The sequence below is a fragment of the Orcinus orca genome, chromosome 1 (assembly GCF_937001465.1).
Source record: "Orcinus orca chromosome 1, mOrcOrc1.1, whole genome shotgun sequence".
Classification (NCBI taxonomy): Eukaryota; Metazoa; Chordata; class Mammalia; order Artiodactyla; family Delphinidae; genus Orcinus; species Orcinus orca.
Genome location: NC_064559.1, coordinates 59,834,362 through 59,856,875, shown reverse-complemented (window position 1 = coordinate 59,856,875; position 22,514 = coordinate 59,834,362). Strand labels below are relative to the sequence as shown.

Genomic DNA, 22,514 nt, shown 5'->3' with positions numbered 1-22,514 from the left:
TGGGGAACACAGCCCTGGACTGTTTGGAAGATGAAAGAAAACAATTTAGGGTTAACTAGCATTCCTAAAATTAAGAGACTTCATTCAGCTCTACTTCGTGTATCATGTCTACCTATGTATCAAATTACCCTAAGATCTGTTAAAATTTAAGAAAGGTGAAGCCTATTTGAAAACAACCACCATTTTATTTCAGAAGAACAGACAGAACCATAAATCAAATTTAAGGCATATCAGAGAATTCATTTGTCTACCTACTTTGGTCATATTAGATTCTTTTGGCAGTTAGCAAATCAAGTTGAAACCTTGCTTTGTATTCTAAGGCCTAACTCACAGACAAATGGACTTCCTCAAAGATAATTGAGAACTAAGGAAGTTTTTGTTAAATATTAACGGTATGATCGGAGAACTGTCAAAACTCTGCAAGAAGATGGCTGTTTTTCTCTGGGATTTTAAGAAAGAGAAGGGGAGAAAAACCCTGCAAAATTATCAGAGTTTAATGTTAAAGCTTTATTTTCTTAGAGAAATTATAATTATTTGCTGCTCACACAAAGGAATTTTTCTCCATTCTCTTTTTTATATAGATCCATTTGAACCACAGCGGCGTCTTCTCCCTGTGAAGAAAAGTCGACAACAACTTCAGCGAGAAAAAGCCCTTCAAGAGCAAAGCCAAAAACTTGGACTTCAAGATGGATCAACCTCATTACCTCCAGAGCAGCTGCTTTCTGCACCAAAACAAAGATTTAATACTCAAAGACCATGTTCTTCTCCCCCCACTCCCCCCACACTCACCTCTCCTATTGGTGATGGAAAACCACAGGGTATTGAAAGTCAACCAGGGAAACTAGGACTTAAGAATTCCCATGAAGGTCACAAAAATGCTGAGGTTCTACCTCCAAAACCAGATTGCAAATTGGAAAAAAAGAAAGTGGAATTGTTAGTAAGTCTGTATATCCATGCGACTTTTTTCCATTTTAACGTTTTTTTCCCATTGGGCTTTGAAGAAATGCATTTTGTTTGTTTTATATTCTAACGTAGAAATGTAATGAATAAACTATTGAAAAATAGCTACCACCTAAATATAAGTAGCAGTGTTACACACTTCTTATGTTTTATGTTATTTAGTCTTTACAATAGTCTTACAATGCATGTTCATTATTTTCACTTTATAGATGAGATATCTTGGACTCAAAGATACTGTATTCCCAAAGTGAATACACCACTAATAAGTAGCAGAGTTGGGGTTCACATACAGGACTCTCTGGATCCAGAGTCTATGCCCTTTACACTCACCAGAACCAGTTCTTATATGCATGGTACTCCTCCCCAAATTGAACCCATTCTTTCAACTTCCAGATTGCATCTCCATTGGCCCAGAAAAGGGTACTTCTGAAGAGACGTGAAGGGATGGTCAAAGGAAAAAGTATTGGAAATTGAGAGGACTAATTAAATAATTCAGCTGCATCATTAGATTTCTTTTTTTAATGTGTTTGTATTAGAAACCACCTGCAGAATTTGGTTTAGGCACATTTTTGTGGAAATTACCATTCTATGACTTGTGAATTCTTATAATCAGAATTTTTTTTTATTATATAGTTTATGTTTGAATATCCACTCTTTATTTCCTCCTGATTTATCACTCACAGGGAAGAAAGAATGGTATTTGTTTCTTTTTTCCATTTTCTGAGTCTTTCTTTTTCAAAGTGTCTTATGTTTTTTCTTATCTCACCTATTTTTCCAATCTCTGCTAATCCAGATTCTGTACTGAGTTTTAAGTGTTTCCTGCCCACCAGGGGTTTACAGCCAAGAAATCATTTTGACAAGAGACAGAAAGCCACATGAAGTATGAGACCCAAATTAAAGAAGTGCATACTTTTAATGTCTTAAGTGTAGTTTACCAGCAAAGTCCTGAGACAAGTTGTTGCGGGGGTGTGTAAATTGAGCTGGAGAATTTAGACTGAATGTCATTAGGAAAATTATTCTCTTTTTAGGTTGAGAAAATATTCATAGAAGACATGTAGTCTCAGGAACTTTTGTTAAAACGGAGAAAGTCTGAGGCTCTAAGAGGGGGAAAGGAAAAGTATATACTAGAGAAGGTCAGAGATGACATTTCACTTTTCTGAAAGAGGCACAAGATAAGCCAGAAAATAGAGAATTAAGGAAGTGAAGAAGGACTTGGAAGCAGAAGATGCTTGCCAATGAGTTCCTTGATGCTGTAATACCCCACCAAGACCCCTGAAGGAGAGATGCCCTGATAAAAATAATGGTTAGAGAAAATCCAGGTGTCACTGTTGCACACCATTTGGGTGCTGGGTGAGCTGGAACTAAGGTATCTGGGGAGGAGGTACCTGCAGGTAGTAAAAATGAGAAAGGACCAATGCCAGCACTAAGGTGGAGGCTGTAGGAACGGAGAGAAAAGGATAATTTTCCAAGTGGTTACTAGGTCTGGGAATAGAGATTTTTGATATAATGACTGTGAGAAATGACAGTAATAGGAGCAAAAAGCTTTGTCATTACCTTGTTTAATTTGAGTTGACATTAAGTTCATGAATTTACAGGAAATTTTAATATATTTCTTTTAGAATTGGAAAGATGGGAAGACAATTCATGTTTTCAGATCTTTGGAGTTTTTCTTTAGCCCAACATTCAAGTCTTAGTTCATAGTGTTTCACTCTGTTTAAAATGTTTAAGAGCTAGAAAGAAGTGAGCAAATTGTAGAGAATGTATGAAATAAACATTGGTTACTGTGCTAAGGGTTATTACATGGTGAAGATGTGTATTATAGAAAACTATAAAAGATATGAAATTAGTTACAGAACAACTTATTTTGCTTTCTATTTTGCATATAACACATGATTAACTTAAACAAGTTTCTTTGTACTCCAAAAAAATGCCATAGTACTCTGGCTTCCAGTTTGGGTTCCTAGGTTATATATGTATAATGGATTTCAGAGAGCCAATTTATATAAGCCTTCTTTACTTCAAATCATAGTCTTTGTTCCTATTAGAACAAAATAATGAGCTACAGACGGGTTCCTTTTAAGAGGACTTTTTTTTTTTTTTTTTTTGCGGTATGCAGGCCTCTCACCATTGTGGCCTCTCCCCTTGCGGAGCACAGGCTCCGGACATGCAGGCTCAGCGGCCATGGCTCACGGGCCTAGCCGCTCCGCGGCATGTGGGATCTTCCCGGACCTGGGCACGAACCCGTGTCCCCTGCGTTGGCAGGCAGACTCTCAACCACTGTGCCACCAGGGAAACCCTAAGAGGACTTTTGAAAGAAAAAATATATAATCTGGTTGATTAAATTTTATACTTAGGAACTGAGACTGGTAAGGTGGAGCAGGGTTTCAGAAACTCATTTTTATACTTTTGCTCCCTAGGCAAGAAAAATCTCGTTGGGAAGTCCTCCAACAAGAACAACGGCTAATGGAAGAGAAAAATAAACGTAAGAAAGCTCTTTTGGCTAAAGCTATTGCAGAAAGGTGAGGCACCTGAACCAGGAGAGCTTGTTTGTAATCTGTAATTAGTTTTGTCATGTTTTATATTTATTTTCCTATGTCTGTTCTAATAAATGGCGTTTTCTCTACAACCATTACTTTTAAGACCTACTAAACAAATTATGCGTTACAAATGATACTGAAATTACAGTCTTAATTTATTAAGGAGGGCTTTTTAAGCATAGATTATAATGTATTTATGAATACAGGGGCAATTAAAACTTAAGGATCATCATCAGTGTTTTTAGTTTTAACCATCTACACATTCATAAGGGAGCAGTAAATAGCTATCAACATAAGTAAATTAGCAACAAATGCAAGTTTTAATTTTCACATAGGCCTTAATCATCTGACATGTAGAGGAATAAGATTATTCCACATAAGTGACTTATACACCCACAAATCCTAATTGTATTTCCTATGGCCATTTTTCTTAAATAATGTATCCTGCCCCCACTGATAAAAGGTACATGATATAATTTAACTTTTTATCCTTGACTGTGGGTCACCATTATGAGCATTGTCCCATACTGTATACAATTCAGTTTTTCTCTCACCTTCCAGAGTGAGCTTGTCAGCGATCCCTTTTCCTTTACTGCACTGTACAAGCCTTGAACAACAACATTCCTATTTGAGCCACTTTTCCCATCCCTCACCCACTCTTCCCTCTTTGTAGTTTCTAGTGTGCTGTGGCCTTAGGAAACCAAGCTCAGTCAATAAAGCAATGATTGAGAATAGTGAGAATTAAAGGCAAGCAAGTATTCAGAGGCATTTTCTTTTTAGATCTCCAGAAAAGTCTGGCACAACTATTACTCATTAAAGCTGGTGTATGTGTCAGGGGGAGAGGAAGGAATAGGGATGGAGAGAAAGGCACGTGGGTATAAGAGTAATTCAGGATTTTATCTGCCAAAGGGATGTATGTATTTGAAAATAATGATTTTTTTTTTCTTCCTGGTACACCTTGATCTTTCATGAAGCATAGGAAATACTCAACTTACTGAACTTATGTTTCAAGAAGAAAAACAATGTGATTATTGAAACATGATTATTGAAAAGCATTTTAGTAGTCTTCAGTTTGGAAGAGGTTGGGGAGGCTGTTTACTCGGGATTTTACAAAAAGATTTACAGGCTCAGCACTTACTCTTCTCTACGTGCTTTTGATTTAAGACAGAAAGTATTACTGTAGACAGAAGTGTAAGGAAATATAACCTGATTAGATTATTACTAAATGGATAGTGAATCACTTGAAGTAAAAAGATCACGTGGTTAACTTTTGTAGGCAGAAAATAAGGGTAAATGCATAATGGAGTAGAAATCAGGAGAATGTAAGTTGCAGTATAGTGGTGTTATTGAGAGTTTTATTCTCCTGTGAGAATGTGTATGAAATTTCACAATGAGTGGAATTGTGATTAAAGGTTGGCTTTTGTATTTGTTTATTCTGTTTCTTAAGTAGATGATGTACTTGGGGTTGGAGAGAAGGCTGAGGTTGCTTCTAAACAAAGGAACAAAAAGAGTGTTTGGTTTTGAGCCCCAGAAAGAAGAATTTTGAGGACCTGTAGTTTTCCTAAGGAAGAGGAATCAAAGAAGTTTGGGGAAATGAATCTTAAGAAAATTAAAACCGATTGACATATACACGCTACTATATATAAAATAGATAACTAATAAGAACCTACGGTATGGCACAGGGAACTCTACTCAATACTCTGTAATGGCCTATATGGGAAAAGAATCTAAAAAAGAGTGAATATGTGTATATGTATAACTGATTCACTTTGCTGTATATCTGAAAGTAACACAACATTGTAAATCAACTATACCCCAATAAAAATTATTTTAAAAAATAATAAAACCAAATAGATGTTCTCAGACTTATAAAGGAATGGTGTTTAATGTAGGCAGCTGTTCTTGGCGTCCACTAAGTATCAGGCAAATGAAAGTAGGCTTAGCAAGAAGAGTTTAAGGCTGGAATTTGGAAAGCTGTGTTCAGTATTCCAGCATATCCAGTTCTCTATACAGATACATCCTTTTAGTGCTTATTCTCATCCTTATGGAATGAATATAGGCCTATGAGTGAACTCTCTATTGGTATTTTTTTTAATTACTTTTTTTCCTTGTGTATAAAAAAGTATGTACTAATATATAATTTGGCCTAATAAGGAGGAAAAGTGCAAATGCAGTTTTAGAGATATACCAAAATGTTACCAGCATTTGTTTTATCTCAGTTTTTCTAGTTTTTTTTTTAATTCTTAAAACTTACACATTACAATCATATTGTATATACAGTAGCTTGCTTTTTTCACTTATATTGTGTATGGATACATGATTTTATAATGTTTTTATTTTTCCACTCGTATTCCTCACTTTATAGATCTAAAAGAACTCAGGCAGAAACCATGAAACTAAAGAGGATCCAGAAGGAGCTACAGGCTTTAGATGACATGGTGTCAGCTGACATTGGAATCCTCAGGAACCGGATTGATCAGGCCAGCCTTGACTATTCATATGCTTGGTAAGTTGGGGAAATGGAACTCTGAACAAGGAGTTTAATTTAGTTAACGTTTATTGCTGGCTAGGCCAGGGCATTTATAGATATCATCATTAAGCCTCATAATGACCCTATTAGGCGCTGTATTTATTCCAGTTTTATACTAAATCAAGTATCTCCTTTTTGAAGTCTTCCTTAACTCTGCCCTACCCATTAACCTTGTTTATATCCCTGTTAGAGCATTTCTTGCATTATTTATTTACATTTTAGTCTTTCCTGCTAAACCATCAGCTGTTTAATGTTTGAGACTCTTTAAATGTCTAAATGACTTGCCCCAGAACTCTATATATTATTCTAACACCAAGTCTGTGCTCTTTCTTTTAGAAATTTTGATTATGTGAGATGGTATAGGGACTAGCCTATTTCTCATTTCAGTTTTCATCAAAGAAAGGAGATCTAGTTTATTTTTTAAAACCTTTGAGTATTTGAAAGAAAATACCACTCTGTCTTGAAAGCTTGAAGTTTTTTCTTTTTTTTTTTGCAATTATACTGTATATAAAATGGCTTGCTATCATGTGTTTCCTTGGTTTTAATGATTGGCATTTTTTTAAAGAGAAAAAATCATCATTGCATATTCTCAAAACAAACTAACACATGTAAAGAATTACATGAGCTTTGCAAACAGATAAAAGCAAAAAATTAAGCCCAATTTCAGGGTTATCAGTCCTTTCAACATTGCTTTAATCATCCTGGATTGTCTTTTTTTCACAAGGGAATGCTGTGTTAATGACTCGGTTTTGCATCTTTCTCTGTAACACTAGAAATCAATCAGAGTGCCGCATTAGTCCAGGGTAAACCACAGCATCAGAATGTTTATGTAACAATTTAATAAAGCGGAAATGCTTGATTGTGGTTTTTAATTCACTGTTTATTGTTTAAGAAAGAGGTTTGTGGTGTCCTTGTGATTTTTGTAATTGTTGTTTGACCATATGCTCTTAGACCTAATGGGTTGCTTTTATTAATTAACTGTGTAAATTAATGCCATCAGTAGCTGATAACTGGTGGTTCCATTTCTATTAATAAGGTCATTAAGGAGGTAACCAAGATTTTATTAAGATTAAACTAAGCGTAGATTTTTAGCACATTTTATTCTCTGTAACTTAAGTTTGCCAGAGGAACATTTTTATGCCTTTGTAGCTCCTTAAATGAATAATTCTGATTATTCTGGATATCTCCACAGAAAAATCATTTGATCATGTTTTAGTTCAGTCCTAGGGGAGGCTGAAGAGGATGCCTTTGTACATTGAAAATTATGTAAGAAATGTCATAGTTTTAGCCTTCTGAGAACCACAAAGAAGGTGGGATTCTGGTTAAAAGAGAAGACATCCCATAGTATATGAATATTTTTAATGACATTTTAGTACACTTTTATATAGTAAAAAGATTTTATATGGTAAATTTTTACATCTCTTAAGCTAAAGATGACAGTTTATCATGATACTAGTATTGACATAGATGTATGTGAGTATCCTTATCGTATGTGTGAGGTTATTTTTAAAAACATAAGCTCTTGAGTTAAGTCAAAGAGAAGCCACTGACAATTTAGACTAGAACCAGGGTTGTATCTTGTTCATGCATAAGATTAAGACAGTATTTTCTAAATTTACTTCTGTGGTTATTAAGAAAGTATAGATTGGTGATATAGTATTATGGACTAGATTTCTACTAGAAGGTAATCCGCAGGGCAGTTTCTGTGGTTCTGTGGGAGATTTCCTTGGTTTTTTTTTTTTTAATAAAAACATTGTAGTTCTGTAGTGGCTGGCATGGTGCTGTGTCCACAAAATGTTCTTGTATACGAATAGGCCAGAATTCATCCTAAAATTGGTTTCTGTAGAGCAGTGTCAGGGTATCCACCTCTGAGGAGATGGTGCTTGGAGTGTCCCAGTGGAGAGAGTTGTCACTGCTGCTGCTGTTCACAGCTGTGATTACAGTGCTGCCATGTGCTGCGCAGGCAGCTTGTAAAACTAGAGTGCCTGCCTGTAGAACATTTCTTTAACCCTCAGTATACCAGGAAAAACAATGATCACCATTTGCCATCAATGTTTAATAGACGCTCCCATACGCACATGCACACATACACGTGTAAACATATATACATAAATATCTTAAGTCATTTTATGAATAATTTAAAGAAGTAAGAATAAAGGATTGTGGAAAACACCTTTGTTAAAAAATTTTGTATCAAGTAACGTTTGACTGCAAACATTATAAAAAGCTAAAAGAATATCGTTATATCCTTTCAGCCACACAGGATGGTCCAGGTACTTGTAAAATATTGTATGATAAAATTCTTCCTCTTGAAATTATTAACTCTCAGAGAATAACGTATTTCCTTTTTATCCTCAGAAATATATTTTTCACTCATTGATTCTTAAGTTTGAGAAAATTCATCTAAGATGTGTTTTTCTGAAGACTCATACTCTGAGATTTCACTTACATGGTCAGTTTCACCATCTAGAATCTAGCCTGTCTCTGCATTTATATTGATTTGCTAGGGCTACCATAACAAATTACCAAAAACTGGGTAGCTCAAAACAACAAAAATTTATTCTCTTATGCTTTTGGAAACCAGAAGTCTGAAATCAAGGTGTCAATGGGGTTGTTATTCCTTCAGAGACTCTAGGGAAGAATACATTCCTTGCCTATTCCAGCTTCTTCTGGTGGCTGGAGACATTCCTTGGCTTGTGGCCACACTACTCAGTTCTGGGTCTCCATAGTCTCATTGATTCCTCCTGTTTTCTCTCAAAAGTTTCTCTGCCTTTTTCTTAAAAGGATACATGTGATTGTATTTAGGGCCCAGCTGGATAGTCCAGAATAGACTCCTCTCAAAATCTTTAACTTAGTCACATCTTTTGCCATTTAAGGAAATGTTCACAGGTTCTTGGGATTAAGAAATGACTATCTTTCGGGGCCGGGGTGGGGTGGTCATTTTTTAGCCTCCACAACATGCATCTTTTGATTTGTCTAATAACTGCAAAATGTCTTCATCTGTCAATTTTCTTTGTCATTCTGGGTAGAAAACGAAAAGTAATAATTCTCATCTGAACAGTGAAAGCTAAGAGCAGATTACAAGTGTGCTATTTCCAGTCTTCTTTTATACCTTATTTAAAGGTGATGTAATACTTTGGCAAAACAGTAAGGAAACTAAGCGATGATGATTTATTTCATTATAGTATCATCCTTTTAGGTCATTCCATCATTCTCTGTTTTCTTATTATTTTAATTTTTTTAGCATAAATGTGAATAATTGATGAGTAATGAGTAAATAATTCCTAGGGTGATGAAATGGCAAAATGTTTCAAGATATAGGAAAAAATATATTTCAACAATCCCATAATATATCTTAGGTTTATAAAAGTGGACCCATATAATAGTAATTGCAAACTATAATTAAAGTCTATTTTTCAAAATATAAGTAAATTTTCTCTTTGTTCTCTGGAACACTTCTAAGAAAGGATAAAAATAATGATATGTTGATCCTTACAAATAGAACTGCTCAGGAAAGAAACTGAAGAACTAAGTATTTCATTGGAACCTAATGACATGCCAAGGGTTAATGGTGTTTTAAAAAAATTTCAGGGAACCAAAACCAAGAGACAGTTTCTAGAATCCTTTAAATAAGATTCATTAAATCATTCAACATTCCTTTAAAATAATAAAACAATTCTATAATTACATTTCCAGTTCAATTTGTCTTACTGTGTTATGTATAATGCTCTTATTATTCTGTTCCAAAGTATGTCTTCATACTCTGATTTGGTATTATCCTCCTGACCCCCAGACTCATAGTGCAGTTTGTGAAACTAATCAATATTTTGCACATAAATCACTCTGTAAAAAATATATATATATGCGTGTTTCTGGCCAGAAGGACTTTAAATAAATAAACAAAATGCAGAATCTTCAGTGATTTATCCAGGGTGAAAGATCATTGGAAACCTAGGGACCTATTTGCAAATTTTAATTTCAATTCAGCATTCATGAGCCCAGTCAGTAAATCTTTACTAACTGACTTTGGCTGAGGGAGACCACAGACTTGCAGAGAAGGGAGGTTTGAGCTGGGGGGAGAGACAAGATATGTGTACCTGTAGAGAATGTTGTCAGAGCTCTTAAGCTGGATGAAAGAACATTCATAAACAGGATATGTTATAAAGTATGGAAATAAGGGATCCAGATACCCAACACAGCTCCTTTACAACAATTCTTTTAACATAGGGGTAATTGAAAAACATCTAGTTCTCATTCTTATATTTACTAGATGACAGTAAAAAAATGAAATATGAGAAATGAACATAATATAAATAAGTTTTCAAATATAAACACCAAGTCCTTAAATTGTACATAATTTTAATTTTAGATACATGTTTAGTGGTATACTAACAGTGCGCTTTTTTATTCTGGTGCTCTGAAGAAGTAGTTCTGTTTCTTGAATGCCTACCAGGCACTGGGCTAGACACTTGCCCTGTTTATTGTGTTTAATGCTTAATTAACACTCCTATGAGATGTTATTATCATCACCATTCTACAGATAAACCAAGACTTAGTTCAAGAAACCACCCCTGGTCACCATACTGGAATTTTCAGTCACTGCATGCCTTTTCTCCAGCCTCTTCCACAGGAACCTGGCTGTGTTTTGTATTCATGATATTGAGCCTGGGACACACCTGATAAGAACAAAGATGGGAACTCCAAAACATTTAATCCATAGACTAAACTGGGGTGCATGGCATGGCCTGGCACTAAGAGTTCTGTTTAAACTGATACGAGTCAAGCCAAGCCAACCCAGGTCCTCCCTCTGGAATTTTGGGATTGGAACACTGAGGGATTGAGTGGAGTGAATTTGATGTCAAGGCACAGCTGGTGGCCATATTGGGCTGTGAATATGATAGGAAAGCCTAAATGAGAGAAACTGTGGTTTCTCAGCATTAGCATGAGCAATAGCCTTTGATTCCAATGACATGCCTGTGAGATTGCCTCTTGTATCCTACAATAAAACCCATTTTTTACCTGAGTGAGTATGACTGAATATCTGCTCTTTACATCCAGAAAAAGCCTTCAACAAAGGAGGTACACACATAGTAAATGGCAAAGGCAGGTTTTGAACCCTGGGTTCTCTAAAAGCAAGGCCTTTTATTTTTTCACTATATTTCCCTCCAAGACAGAGAATCTTGCATAAGGAGATATACCTGTTTCTTTTTTGCTATAACTCTAGTATTAGAAATTATTTATTATGTTGAGTAAGGTAAGGCAGTCATAACAGGTAAGGCGTCATGGCCTTCACAACTGTTAGTGGTAACTAAATAGAATAATTAGTTGGTAGGTAGGGGTCATCCTCTTTTCTGGGCAAAAAGAAAAGCAACACATTATATGGAAAAGGCAAAAAAGAAGAAAAAAAGAAAAAGGAAGATTGCAAAGTGACTTCCCCAAGTAGAATTACCCTACTTCAAATAAGTCTGGCATTACCTACCTATGGAGTTTCTATATATATAAAAGTAATAAACTTTTCTTAATAGAAGTCTAACAGTAGTCTGTTACAGAGTGGAGAGGGTGAAAACAACTTAACCTGGGGATTCTCAACTGGGGGCAGCTTTGCCCCTTAGGAGACATTTGGTAATGTCTGGAGACATTTTTGGTTCTCACAACCAGTGGGTGCTACTGACAACTAAGGAGAGAAAGCCAGTGATGTTCTGCACATCCTGCAATGTACGGGACAGCGCCCCACAACAAAGAATTACATGGCCCAAGTTGTCAGTAATGCTGAGGTTGAGAAACCCTGCTTAAATGTATCCTGAAGTTTTCTCTTCTACTTGGTGTTTACTTCTTACTCTCACCTAGTATCATTGGGCTGGCTGTGCTCTGTCATTTCTGAACCACTGTCCATGTCCTTCTCCACCAAAATTTTTCTTCCTTTTCTACTCCATTAATCAAAAGATACAGATTTTCTACTTTCTCCATCTCTTATTATTTTGTCTCATAAATCTAACCAGTTGAGTGCTGGAGCTGGCTCGCCCTGGTTCACGAGAGAGATTTTGTGTATCTCTTCCCAATTCTGTATTCAGTGATGTCTCACTGATAGCTTGAAATTGGCCATAGTAATAGTATTTTTACTACAGAAATTGATAAACACTACAAATTAGGGCTCTCCCCCACTGGAGCTAGCACACCACCGAATTAACCTCTCAGCCTGCTTTCATTCAAGCACAGCCTTGGAAAGAGGAAATGGATGTCGAAGAATGTTGTTAGGTTAGGAGAGTCCAAATGTGCATGTTGTGGAAGTTTCAGCAGCAATAGCCTACTTTGTCTAACGTGTAGATAAGTGTCCGTAAAGTATTAATAGCCATATTTTCATCATATATATATATATATATATATTTCCCAATTTTGGAGTTTAATTATTATTTCTAGGCCCTCCTTTGACTGTCTTCTTCAATGGAAAACTAATGGACCAGTCTTTGTACCTGTCCCTGCAGGAAGCGGTTTGACAGGGCTGAAGCAGAGTATGTTACAGCAAAGCTAGATCTACAGCGCAAGACTGAGCTTAAAGAGCAACTCACTGAACACCTTTGTACGATCATACAGCAAAACGAGCTCCGCAAGGCCAAGAAGTTGGAGGAGTTGATGCAACAACTAGATGTGCACGCTGATGAGGAGACTTTGGAGCTCGAGGTGGAGGTGGAGAGACTGCTGTGTGAACAAGAAGCAGAAGTAGGGAAACAAGTGGTTCATTCAGAGAGGCCATTTCAGCCTTCTGGGGAGAATATGACCTTAGGGTTTGCTAAAGAGAACAAAAAGCATCAAGACCAGGCTGCTTCCCCAAAGGTAGATGAACAGTGTGAAAGCTCCAGTAGCATTGCCCTTCTTGATCCAGACCAGCCAAATCAAGAAGTCGAAACTACCGTAAAAGACATTTCAGCTGCTCTGGCCACATGAGGCGCCAGTGTTTGTTCTTTACAACTAACATTCAGTAAACTAAACTTTCTGTTGTAGATCATGCCATGACCTCTGATAAATGCCTCTTCAAAGCAGTATTAATTTTTAAATCCATTAGTTTTAGTATAACGTTTGAACATTCTAGAAAATCTGAGATTATGATAATTTTTTATATGGGGGCATAGTTCACCTTGATTTTGATCCAGTTCCTTCATTGTACGCTTACAAACAAGTGATTTAAAAGGATGGAAGAAAAACTACACGGTTAATAGTGGTTTTAGACCAGGTGAATACTGAAAAGTAAAGTGAAAAATGAACTCAGTACCTAATTGAACTCATTTAACTTCTCCTGGGAGAAATGTTGAGAATGAGAGTACTATTTTATGTAATCAGTAAAGAGACATAAAAGCTAACATGTGAAAAAGAATGAGGAACAACCAACAAAAGTAGTAGGTTGAATTATCTATTTGGATCTCACTAGAGTTGTAAAACACAACTTGGAAGTTGTAGTTTATGAAAAGAACCAGAAAACTTAAACCAGCATCACTTTTGTTTTCAATTTGCCTTTTAAACGGCTTTAGTTTACAACCTGAGTTTTGGTTAGTTGATACACATGAGCGCACGTGCACACACACACACACACAGATAGATATACACATACCATGGTATATAAATAATTTCACTATTAATATATTGTCTCTTTAATTGGCACATTGATTAAATTTACCCTTCTGCAGGCTGAAAATAATATAAAAAATCTTATTGCTACTTTGGATTATCTAAAAAAGTTGATATATTTTCTTAAAGTTACCTCTAAGGTATGTGTTTTATATGTTGGATATAAATTATCCTGTCATGAAACATTTAAATTGTTAAAATGATGGTTTTCTTATTACTTCAATAGTTTGTTACTGTCACTAATACTTGACCCCTACATTGTGCTATATGTGAATGTGTAAATAAATATTGTAGTTTCGTCACAAAAATCTATGAATATCACATTAAATTATGATCTATTTATCAGAAATTCCAAAAGTACAAATACTACATTTTAAGTCTTAAAGAACTATTATAAAAGAAGATAAGGACAAATGTAACATTGTATCCATAATAACTTCTGAAAAGTTGGGGACATACTATTTTTAAATGAGTTTCTTTGAGGGTATTACCTTTTAGTAATGCAGATGAACTTTGTATTTTTATATTATGTAATTTGAGTTGAATTTATAGCTTTCCATTACTGCCTTCTCTAAACAGAGGCTTTTATACAGATAGTTGTTTTTTTATTCATGAATTACATACATAAAAACGGAAAGCTTCGTTGTCTAATACACTTGTTTTTCTAAGGAATAAATGATTCTAATGCATTTATAATGTTGCCTTTCAAAGTTTTAAGCAGTTTAGTGTGTATTCTTAAGCACTATGTGGCAATAATGTATCCTGTATCTCCGTGTGGTAGATACACTTACCTCCTTTTTATAAGCCTCTTTTAGGGAAAATCCATCAATTCAGCTTCTATAATATTGGCTAAATGCAGGTAGGTACAATCTAATTCTCAGTCTATACTTTAAGTACTTATAAGGTACAAGGAGAATTGAGAACCATGAAATAAATGAATTGGATGGGAACTCAGAGATGATTCGATTTAATCATCTTATTTTACAGTTGAGGAATTTGAGAGCCAGAGATTTCACTTATGGCAGGTTGGCCGACTGGCTTATGTTAAAGTGCTAGTAAAGTTGCAGTTCTAAACTCAATATATCTCATACATATATTAGGCCATGAAGTTCACTGCGTTTTTCCACTTGAAAATTTTGCTTTATAACTCATTCAGGGTTTGTACATGTGAAATGATTTCAAATGTCTATAAAAGGTCCACTGAAACCATTATTTTGAAAAACTTACCTTACTTGGCTTTCCCAGGGTGGTATCCAAGTGCTCAGGTGATGATATAAGTGACAAAGTTATATTGCATCCGTTTTGTACAAGGCAGCTGTCTCCCATGTGTGAGAGGAACAGAGCAAATGAGTGAGAATGGAGGCTCATTGGTATGAGGACCATATGCACTGGTTTTTCCAGGATAGCCCTGATGTCTTTTAAAATCATAAAATACACTTGAAAGACTTTTGATATATGGATTCAGAAATCCACAATAATTATTTTCTTTTTTTAATATTTTATTTTATTTATTTCTTTTTGGCTGCTTTGGGTCTTCGTTGCTGCACACAGGCTTTCTTCTAGTTGCGGTGAGCAGGGGCTGCTCTTCATTGTGGTGGGCATGCTTCTCATTGCGGTGGCTTCTCTTGTTGCAGAGCATGGGTTCTAGGTGCACGGGCTTCAGTAGGTGCAGCATGCGGGCTCTAGAGCGCAGGCTCAGTAGTTGTGGTGCATGGGCTCTAGAGCACAGGCTCAGTTGTGGCTCGCAGGCTCTAGAGTGCAGGCTCAGTAGTTGTGGCGCATGGGCTTAGTTGCTCCGCGGCATGTGGGATCTTCCCAGACCAGAGCTCCAACCCGTGTTCCCTGCATTGGCAGGCGGATTCTTAACCACCAGGGAAGCCCCAATAATTATTTTATGAACAATTTATGAAATGTTATGAACAAAATTACTGGTTCAAAATTACTGCCATGAGTTTACTGGGATGCTTCATAGAACTGTTCCTCTCTGGTGTTTAACTCCTCTTCTCTTCCTCCCTCTTCTCAGATAGTTAGAGCTTAATGTTATCAAGGCTCTTAATGATGTGATATGTAATTTAGGAGTTAACTGCTTTGTTATCTCACTTGTTCTATTTAAAAGATAGGGTTTACCAAATTGTAGTAATTTTCACTCATTATCTTAAAAAGGCATACTTTGAAGGGTAAACATGAATTCCAGAATTTAAGAGTTATAACTTGAGACTCTACTACTTTCTTTAAATTAGAGCCATTTTTATAGGTTTCAGAGAAGCAAAATTTCCTAAAGCATGGTTCTCAATACATTTAAAATAAAAAGTTTTTCTCAAGTTTTTCACCTCTGCATAATTCTACAGAATTATAGCAATTGCAGGTGGTAAATTTTTGTACTCACTGAGAGCACAGCTGGTTTCCAAGTCAGCTGATACAAATCTCTGATTGGAATTCCTAGAACATATTTCATTGCTAGATTGGCATTTGAATTATAGAGTAAAAAGTCAGCTATAAACCTCTCTCATTCTTTGTTTGGATTTGGCAACGTAGTATTCTCAAGGAGCTTTAAGTATTCAGCAGCTTCCTCTTCTGAGGCATTGGCACAAAATGAACTCAAGTTATTCTGACCCAGGCCATTCCCAGTGACCTTTATAAATGATGTTTTGGGTTTTGTATTTCTAAGAGCTAAGTCAGCATTTTAAAAGTCCTTGATAGATATAACTCAGTCTGCCAGACAAGACCTGGGGCCACTCTGTACCAGGGTAATTATACCCCTTCTCAACATAGATCTATCCCAGGCCAGACTTGAACTGCTCTCTGGAGGGATGAAGCAGGACACGATTCTCCAGTCTGCCTTTACCTTAATGTCAGGCTACTTTGGCAAGCTCCTAATCCCAAACAGTTGTCTTGAAAATACAACATCATCTCTTCACGCAGTTGATCAAAAAAACAGCTGTGTGTAACTACATACATGCAGAGCTATATAAGAGGTATACAGTCTGCCTTTTGTCCTTAAGAAGCTTGTAGTCTGCTTGAAGGACTAAGATTTACATGCATAAAACAAACGCTGATAAAAGAACGTAATGTATTATTAATGGGAAGCAAAATAAGTGACCAGTGATGCATTCTCCAGAAGTCCCAAATTTTTAGAACAGTTCTAATTTTAGAGGGTCTATACAGTTGTTCTGCGACCTCTGAGTGTATTTAGGACCTGCCATATCTCCGTTTGCCTTTAGCACTGAGGAGCAACACATACACAACTAAAAAAACAACAAAAAAAAAACTGCTAGACAACATGTCCAGATTTTAAGCTAAAAAATTGTAGTCACCAGAACAAGAGTGAAAGGAAGTTTTTGCATGACATGATGTAAAACAGGGGGCCCACTGGGATTTATAAGTTAAAAAAAAAAAATCAAGCTTGGTAAAATGAACTTTAAGCACATACCTTTCTGACAAAGGGTTGATGGTATCTTATGTGGAGAAGAGCATAAATATAATATCTCGTTACAGTAATTCAAGGTGTTGCTGAACCAAGGGGCAATAATTATTGCCCAAGCCAGAACAAGATGGAAATGGAACAGACTGGTGTGAACTCAAGGATGACAGTGTGGATGCATGTTCAAAGATCACACACATAAGAGAGGTCTTTTCAAGCCAAATGACTCTAGGCATCTAAAATAGAGCCATAATTAAGCAATAAGACGTGACAGAGAGCACATTTCTCAGTGATTATAGCATGCCTCAAGGGATAAGTCACTAGGCCAAAGGTTCACATGAGGAGTGAAATAATAACCTTGCAATGTATGGTATCGCGCTCTTAGAGGGAAAAGAAGCAAATGAATAATGGGAGTTAGAAGAGTCATTTCACGAACTCTTATTTCAGTTGTAGGGTTACACTGCCATATGTACATTACATGTAACCATTAGTTGTACCCCGCATCCTGAAGCTGTGTATTTACACCAGAGCCTTCACCTAATTTAAAACCCAGAATCTTCCATTTCAAATTTTCTTAGCCAAGCAAAAAACAAGTAATTAAGACACAAACAGACTTGAAAGTTCATAGCCGTATATATGGAACTACAGTCTGGTAGAACTATAATTACAGTTGCTCAGACCTGGCTTTTATAACTGAAAAATAACTGAAGCAACCACACTGAGTTATTTTTATTATCTTGGCTCATTTATCTCATATGCATTTCCCTCAGAAACTACCAGTAGACATGGCCCCAGTGCCCCATAGGTCCAGAAACGTTTCCAGCTTTCTAGTCAGCTTTCCTTTCCCTACTGCTATGCTGCTGGTGGAAGATGGGGACAACTCTAGAGCTAGTGACTAACTGAACCCCACAGTACGGTGGAGGTGAGCCTTTCACTAGGATGAGAAGTGCAATACCCAGTAGCCGTCAAGTGGGGTAAACAATTTCCAGACTCTGACGGATGCCCTGAAAAGCCCAGCAGACAGAGGTAGGTATCTTACTGCCAGATGTCTCTCCATGTTTCTATGATTCTTTATCACTTTGGAAGATAGTTAAAAATCTGAACCAAAGTCAGAGGACAAGATTTTTTGTGGACTTTAATGTCTCCCTATACCAGTGAATTTTCTCAGGCTGTTGTACCCTGGACAAAATGCTATGCAAACAATTTATCTTAGATAGTCTAGTCCCTTTTGTAACCAATGTTCTCACTCAAAATCTGTTCTTGAGAAAAGATCTGAATACAGTTGCTAGAGACTGAATGCTTGTGTCCCTCCAAAATTCATATGTTGAGCCATAACCCCCAATGTGATGGCATCAGGAGGCAAGGCCTTTTGGAAGTGATTAGGTGAAGAGGGTAGAGCCCTCACGAATGGTATTTGTGCCCTTATAAGAGACTCCAGAAAACTTTCTGACCCCTTCCACCATGTGTGGGCACGGCAAGAAGACAGTCATCTCTGAACCAGGAAGCAGGTCCTCACTAGACCCAGAATCGGCCAACACCTTGATCTTGGACTTCCCAGCCTCCAGAACTTGAGAAATAAATATCTCAAGTGACTCGTTTATGAGTCACCCAGTCTATGCTATTCTGTTCATTTTTCAGACATTTGGTCCTGTCCAAAACTTCTATGAGCATATTTGGTCCATGCCAAATGGTTTTGGATGGGACCAAATATCTTATGGACCAAGTGTCTCTTATGGACATTTTGGACTGGACCAAATGTCCTTCAAGTTTCTATTATAGCAGCCCAGACAGACCAAGACAACGGTTACTTATATCTTGGGGAAACTTTAAGTCAGTAGGTTACTTTTCCCAAAGGTGTCTGCATTTTAATATAGTGGAATATTTTAAAGTAATGTATTTTAATTTGTGTAGTGGAAATCTTAACCTCCAGCTAAAGGAATTTCAAGCATCAGAGAGCAGGTGTGAGAATAGTGCTACTGCCTGGAGAGGACTTGAGGAAATCCTGAAATCATACCCTACTGCATGAGCTGAGAAATGAGTCCCTGAAGCCTTTATTGCTCATGCTGGAATAATCCTCATTTGAGGAAAATTACTCCAACCCGAAAAGAAACCAAGTCTGCCATTCGGGCTATATATACCAGTTATTTGTAGCTGCATAGTAAGCCATCCCAAAACTTAGTGTCTTAAAACAGCAACCACTTTTATTTGCTTATGATTCTGTGGGTCAATACTTTGGTCTAGGCTGTGCAGAGAAGTTCACTGTGATTGCTGGGGAACACTCATGTGGTTGCAGTAATTTGGTAACTTCCCAGGGCTAGATGACCTAAGAAAGCCCCACTCACATTCTGGCAATTGGCGACGTCTGTCACCTGGGCTTTTTTCTCCATTTAGTCTCTTATCCTCAAGAGGGTAGCATGAATTTCTATTTATGGACGTCCCGGGGTTCTAAGATGGCAAGGGTGTAAGCTGCAAAGCTTCTTGAGACCCAGGCTTAGCAGTCACATACCTTACTTCTGCATTCCACTGCAAAGCAAACCACTAAATTAGCCCAGATTTGAGTGGTGGCAAAATGTACTCTACATCTTGAAGGGAGGAACAGAAAGGCACTCTGAAAAGGATTAATCATACAGAAAAGGGAGGAACTGTTGTAGGCATCTTTGCAAACAATTTAGCCACAGTCTGCACCCTCCCCCTCGCTACTATAAGTCACAGCCATTTCACATGCAAAATGTACTCACTGCCTCCCCTAAAAGTCCCTTCCTAGTCTGGTTTCAGGCATGGAGTCCAGGATCTCATCCTTTGATCAAGTCCAGATATGGATGAGTATTGCAAGGCTGAAATATTGAACAATATCCTGCAAACTAAGAAAGTTTGAGACCAAGAACTGAAGTAGGTGACACCATAAAGTGCAATTATGGAGTTTATTATGGTAACTTCCATACAGGCAGGATCAAGCTGATGATGATCCAGAGACATTCACAGCTTCCCTCTGTACCATCAAAAAGGGCACAGGGGAATTTAAGGGGGTCAAAGCTAAAAACAGAATCTGACTACTAGGGAGAAGTATGTCTGCGTTGACAGGAACCAGGAGGTTTTCCTTGCCTCCACCCCTGGGGGGGGTCTCATGATCACTAATCATCTGCATCAGCAAAAGGCGTTCTTCCAGTTTTCGTATTAAATGAAGGCAAGAGTAAAAGTTGATGGGGAACTTATCTGGCTGGGGTGCATTGCTTGTGAGGAGGCTAAAGCTCAGTGATGCAGAAAGGGGAGAGGGTAGGACTGCGGGCCTAAGATGGAGCTGACAGAATGGAGTCAACGTGGTTCAGCCACACAATGAGGCTCCTCAGGTGTAACTCCTCCAGTGTGGCTCCTCTTAATCTAAAGACCTATGAACTAAAATGAAAAGTTACCTGTCCTGACCACGTATCAACGTACAGTGGTGAGACAGAACAGGATAGCTTCAGTAGGCATTCCCTTTTAAAAAGAAGAGGAACATGAGGCAAACTGAAGGCATTCTGAAATCTAGCCGGAGGTATGTTGTCAGGTCTCCCTCTTCTGGGGCCAGGGAATGTAATGAGAGCCTAGTTCTGCTCTCTGGGAGTGGCTCCCTAGTTCACAATTCTAGCCTACACACTCGGACATCTCTTCTCTTTTCCAGAAGAAATGACCCATGTTTGCAAATGAGTAGCTTTCTCAGCCTGCTTCCTGTCCATAGAAACTTGAGGATCCAGAGGTCTCTTTTCATTTTGGAAAGTCTTAGTCTCTTTTAGTTCGAACTGGTGGTGCTTTTGTCAATTCAATTCTCTTGTATATGTCAGGGAGCTGTGACCCCATGTCTCTACTGTGGATTGAATTATGTCCTCCCAAAATATGTATGTTGAAACTCTAACCTCCAGCATAACTGTATTTGGAGATAGGGCTTATAAGGAGGTAGCTAAGGTTAAATGAGGTCGTAAGGGTGGGCCCCTGATCTGATAGGATTAGTGTCCTCATAAGAGACAACAGAAAGCCCTCATATTCTCTTTCTCTCCCTCTTTCTCTCTCTTTTTGCCTCTTTCTCTCTTTCTCTCTCTCTCTCCCTCTCCCTCATATGAGGACACAGCAAGTAGATGGCCATCTGCAAGCCAGGAAGAGAATGCTCACGAGAAATCGAATCAGCTGGAACCTTGATCTTGGTATTGCAGCCTCCAGAACTATGAGAAATACATTTCTAATGTTTGAGCTATCTAGCCTATCATGTTTTGTTATGGCAACCCAAGCTGACTAATACACATATATGTAGCAAGAACTGGGATGCTGTTAAAACAAATTCCATCCCAGCAGCTCCAAAACCCTTAACTTATTCCAGCATCTGAAGTCTAACGTCCAGTCTCATCTAAATATCATCTAAATCAGGTATGGCTTACATAAAACTATACACTTAAAAAGGGTGAATTTCGGGCTTCCCTGGTGGCGCTGTGGTTGAGAGTCTGCCTGCCGATGCGGGGGACACGGGTTCGTGCCCCGGTCCGGGAAGATCCCACATGCCGCGGAGCGGCTGGGCCTGTGAGTCATGGCCGCTGAGCCTGCGCGTCCGGAGCCTGTGCTCCGCAACGGGAGAGGCCACAACGTGAGAGGCCTGTGTACCGCAAAAAAAAAAAAAAAAAAAAAAAAAGGGTGAATTTCACTCTATATACACATGCCTCACTCAACAAATAAGCCTTTGAGAAAAAAATAGTGACTTAAAACAACTATTTTATTTTCTCACCATTCTGTGGGTCAGCAATTCGGACTAGGATCAGAGGGGCAGTTTTTATGTTCTATACACAGCATCAGAAGCAAATAAAATGATTTTTGTTTTAAAGGGATTAAGTTTTAGGGATGGTTTTTTACACAGCAATAAATAATTGATATGGTGCAGTAGATTGAATCAGGAGCTCTTGCTTTTATATGAGGCAACAAAATACAAGTTGGCCATGAGGGAGGTCAGCCTCCCTTAAGGTGATTAGCAGAAACTCTGTCCCATCTAAGGAGGTGTGTGCCATATCTAAATGATGCCTAAACGACCTGATCAGAGCCTTCATTTGAGGTAGTATTCGGTGCAGAGAGCAAAGAATTGTGGGTTAAATTCAGATCACTACCCAAAGGGAAGCTGAGCTACTTTCCCAGAATTGCCCTTGCCTGTCTTAGGGTCTGGTTCTTGGTTATCTGTCCAGGCTGGCATCCTCTTAAGTCGTATATGGTACCACTTGTCCCTCGTATTCCATTCATGTGGATTACATCTTCAACATCTCTTGGACCAGACTGTGGGATTCTTCCACATCTGGCTTCCTCTTGGCCATTTCTATACCTCTCAGGACCAAAGAAAATTTTAGGCTCACAACTCCTTTGCCACTCTAGGACCATGGATAATTCTCTGAGGCAACCCATACCCTTTTGCTCTAGGTGTACCAGGCAGTGTCTCTGG

The 22,514-nt window shown here is 37.8% G+C and overlaps 1 protein-coding gene across 5 annotated transcripts in view; it reads left to right on the top strand.

Moving 5' to 3' along the window:
• The window catches only part of GORAB (golgin, RAB6 interacting), a 53,224-nt gene that overhangs the window by 9,053 nt on the left and 21,657 nt on the right, over positions 1-22,514 (top strand). The window contains exons 2-5 of one of the 5 annotated variants that reach the window (XM_004269747.3): positions 582-933; positions 3,378-3,479; positions 5,863-6,003; positions 12,510-14,346. In XM_004269747.3, the coding sequence (XP_004269795.2) occupies positions 582-933; positions 3,378-3,479; positions 5,863-6,003; positions 12,510-12,969 (1,055 nt within the window). In that variant the 3' untranslated portion in view covers positions 12,970-14,346. Of the gene's footprint in view, positions 1-581; positions 938-3,377; positions 3,480-5,862; positions 6,004-10,645; positions 11,051-12,444; positions 14,347-22,514 lie in introns of those variants that run through there. The other 4 variants (XM_033428063.2, XM_033428062.2, XM_033428065.2 and 1 more) reach the window with 4 other exon arrangements.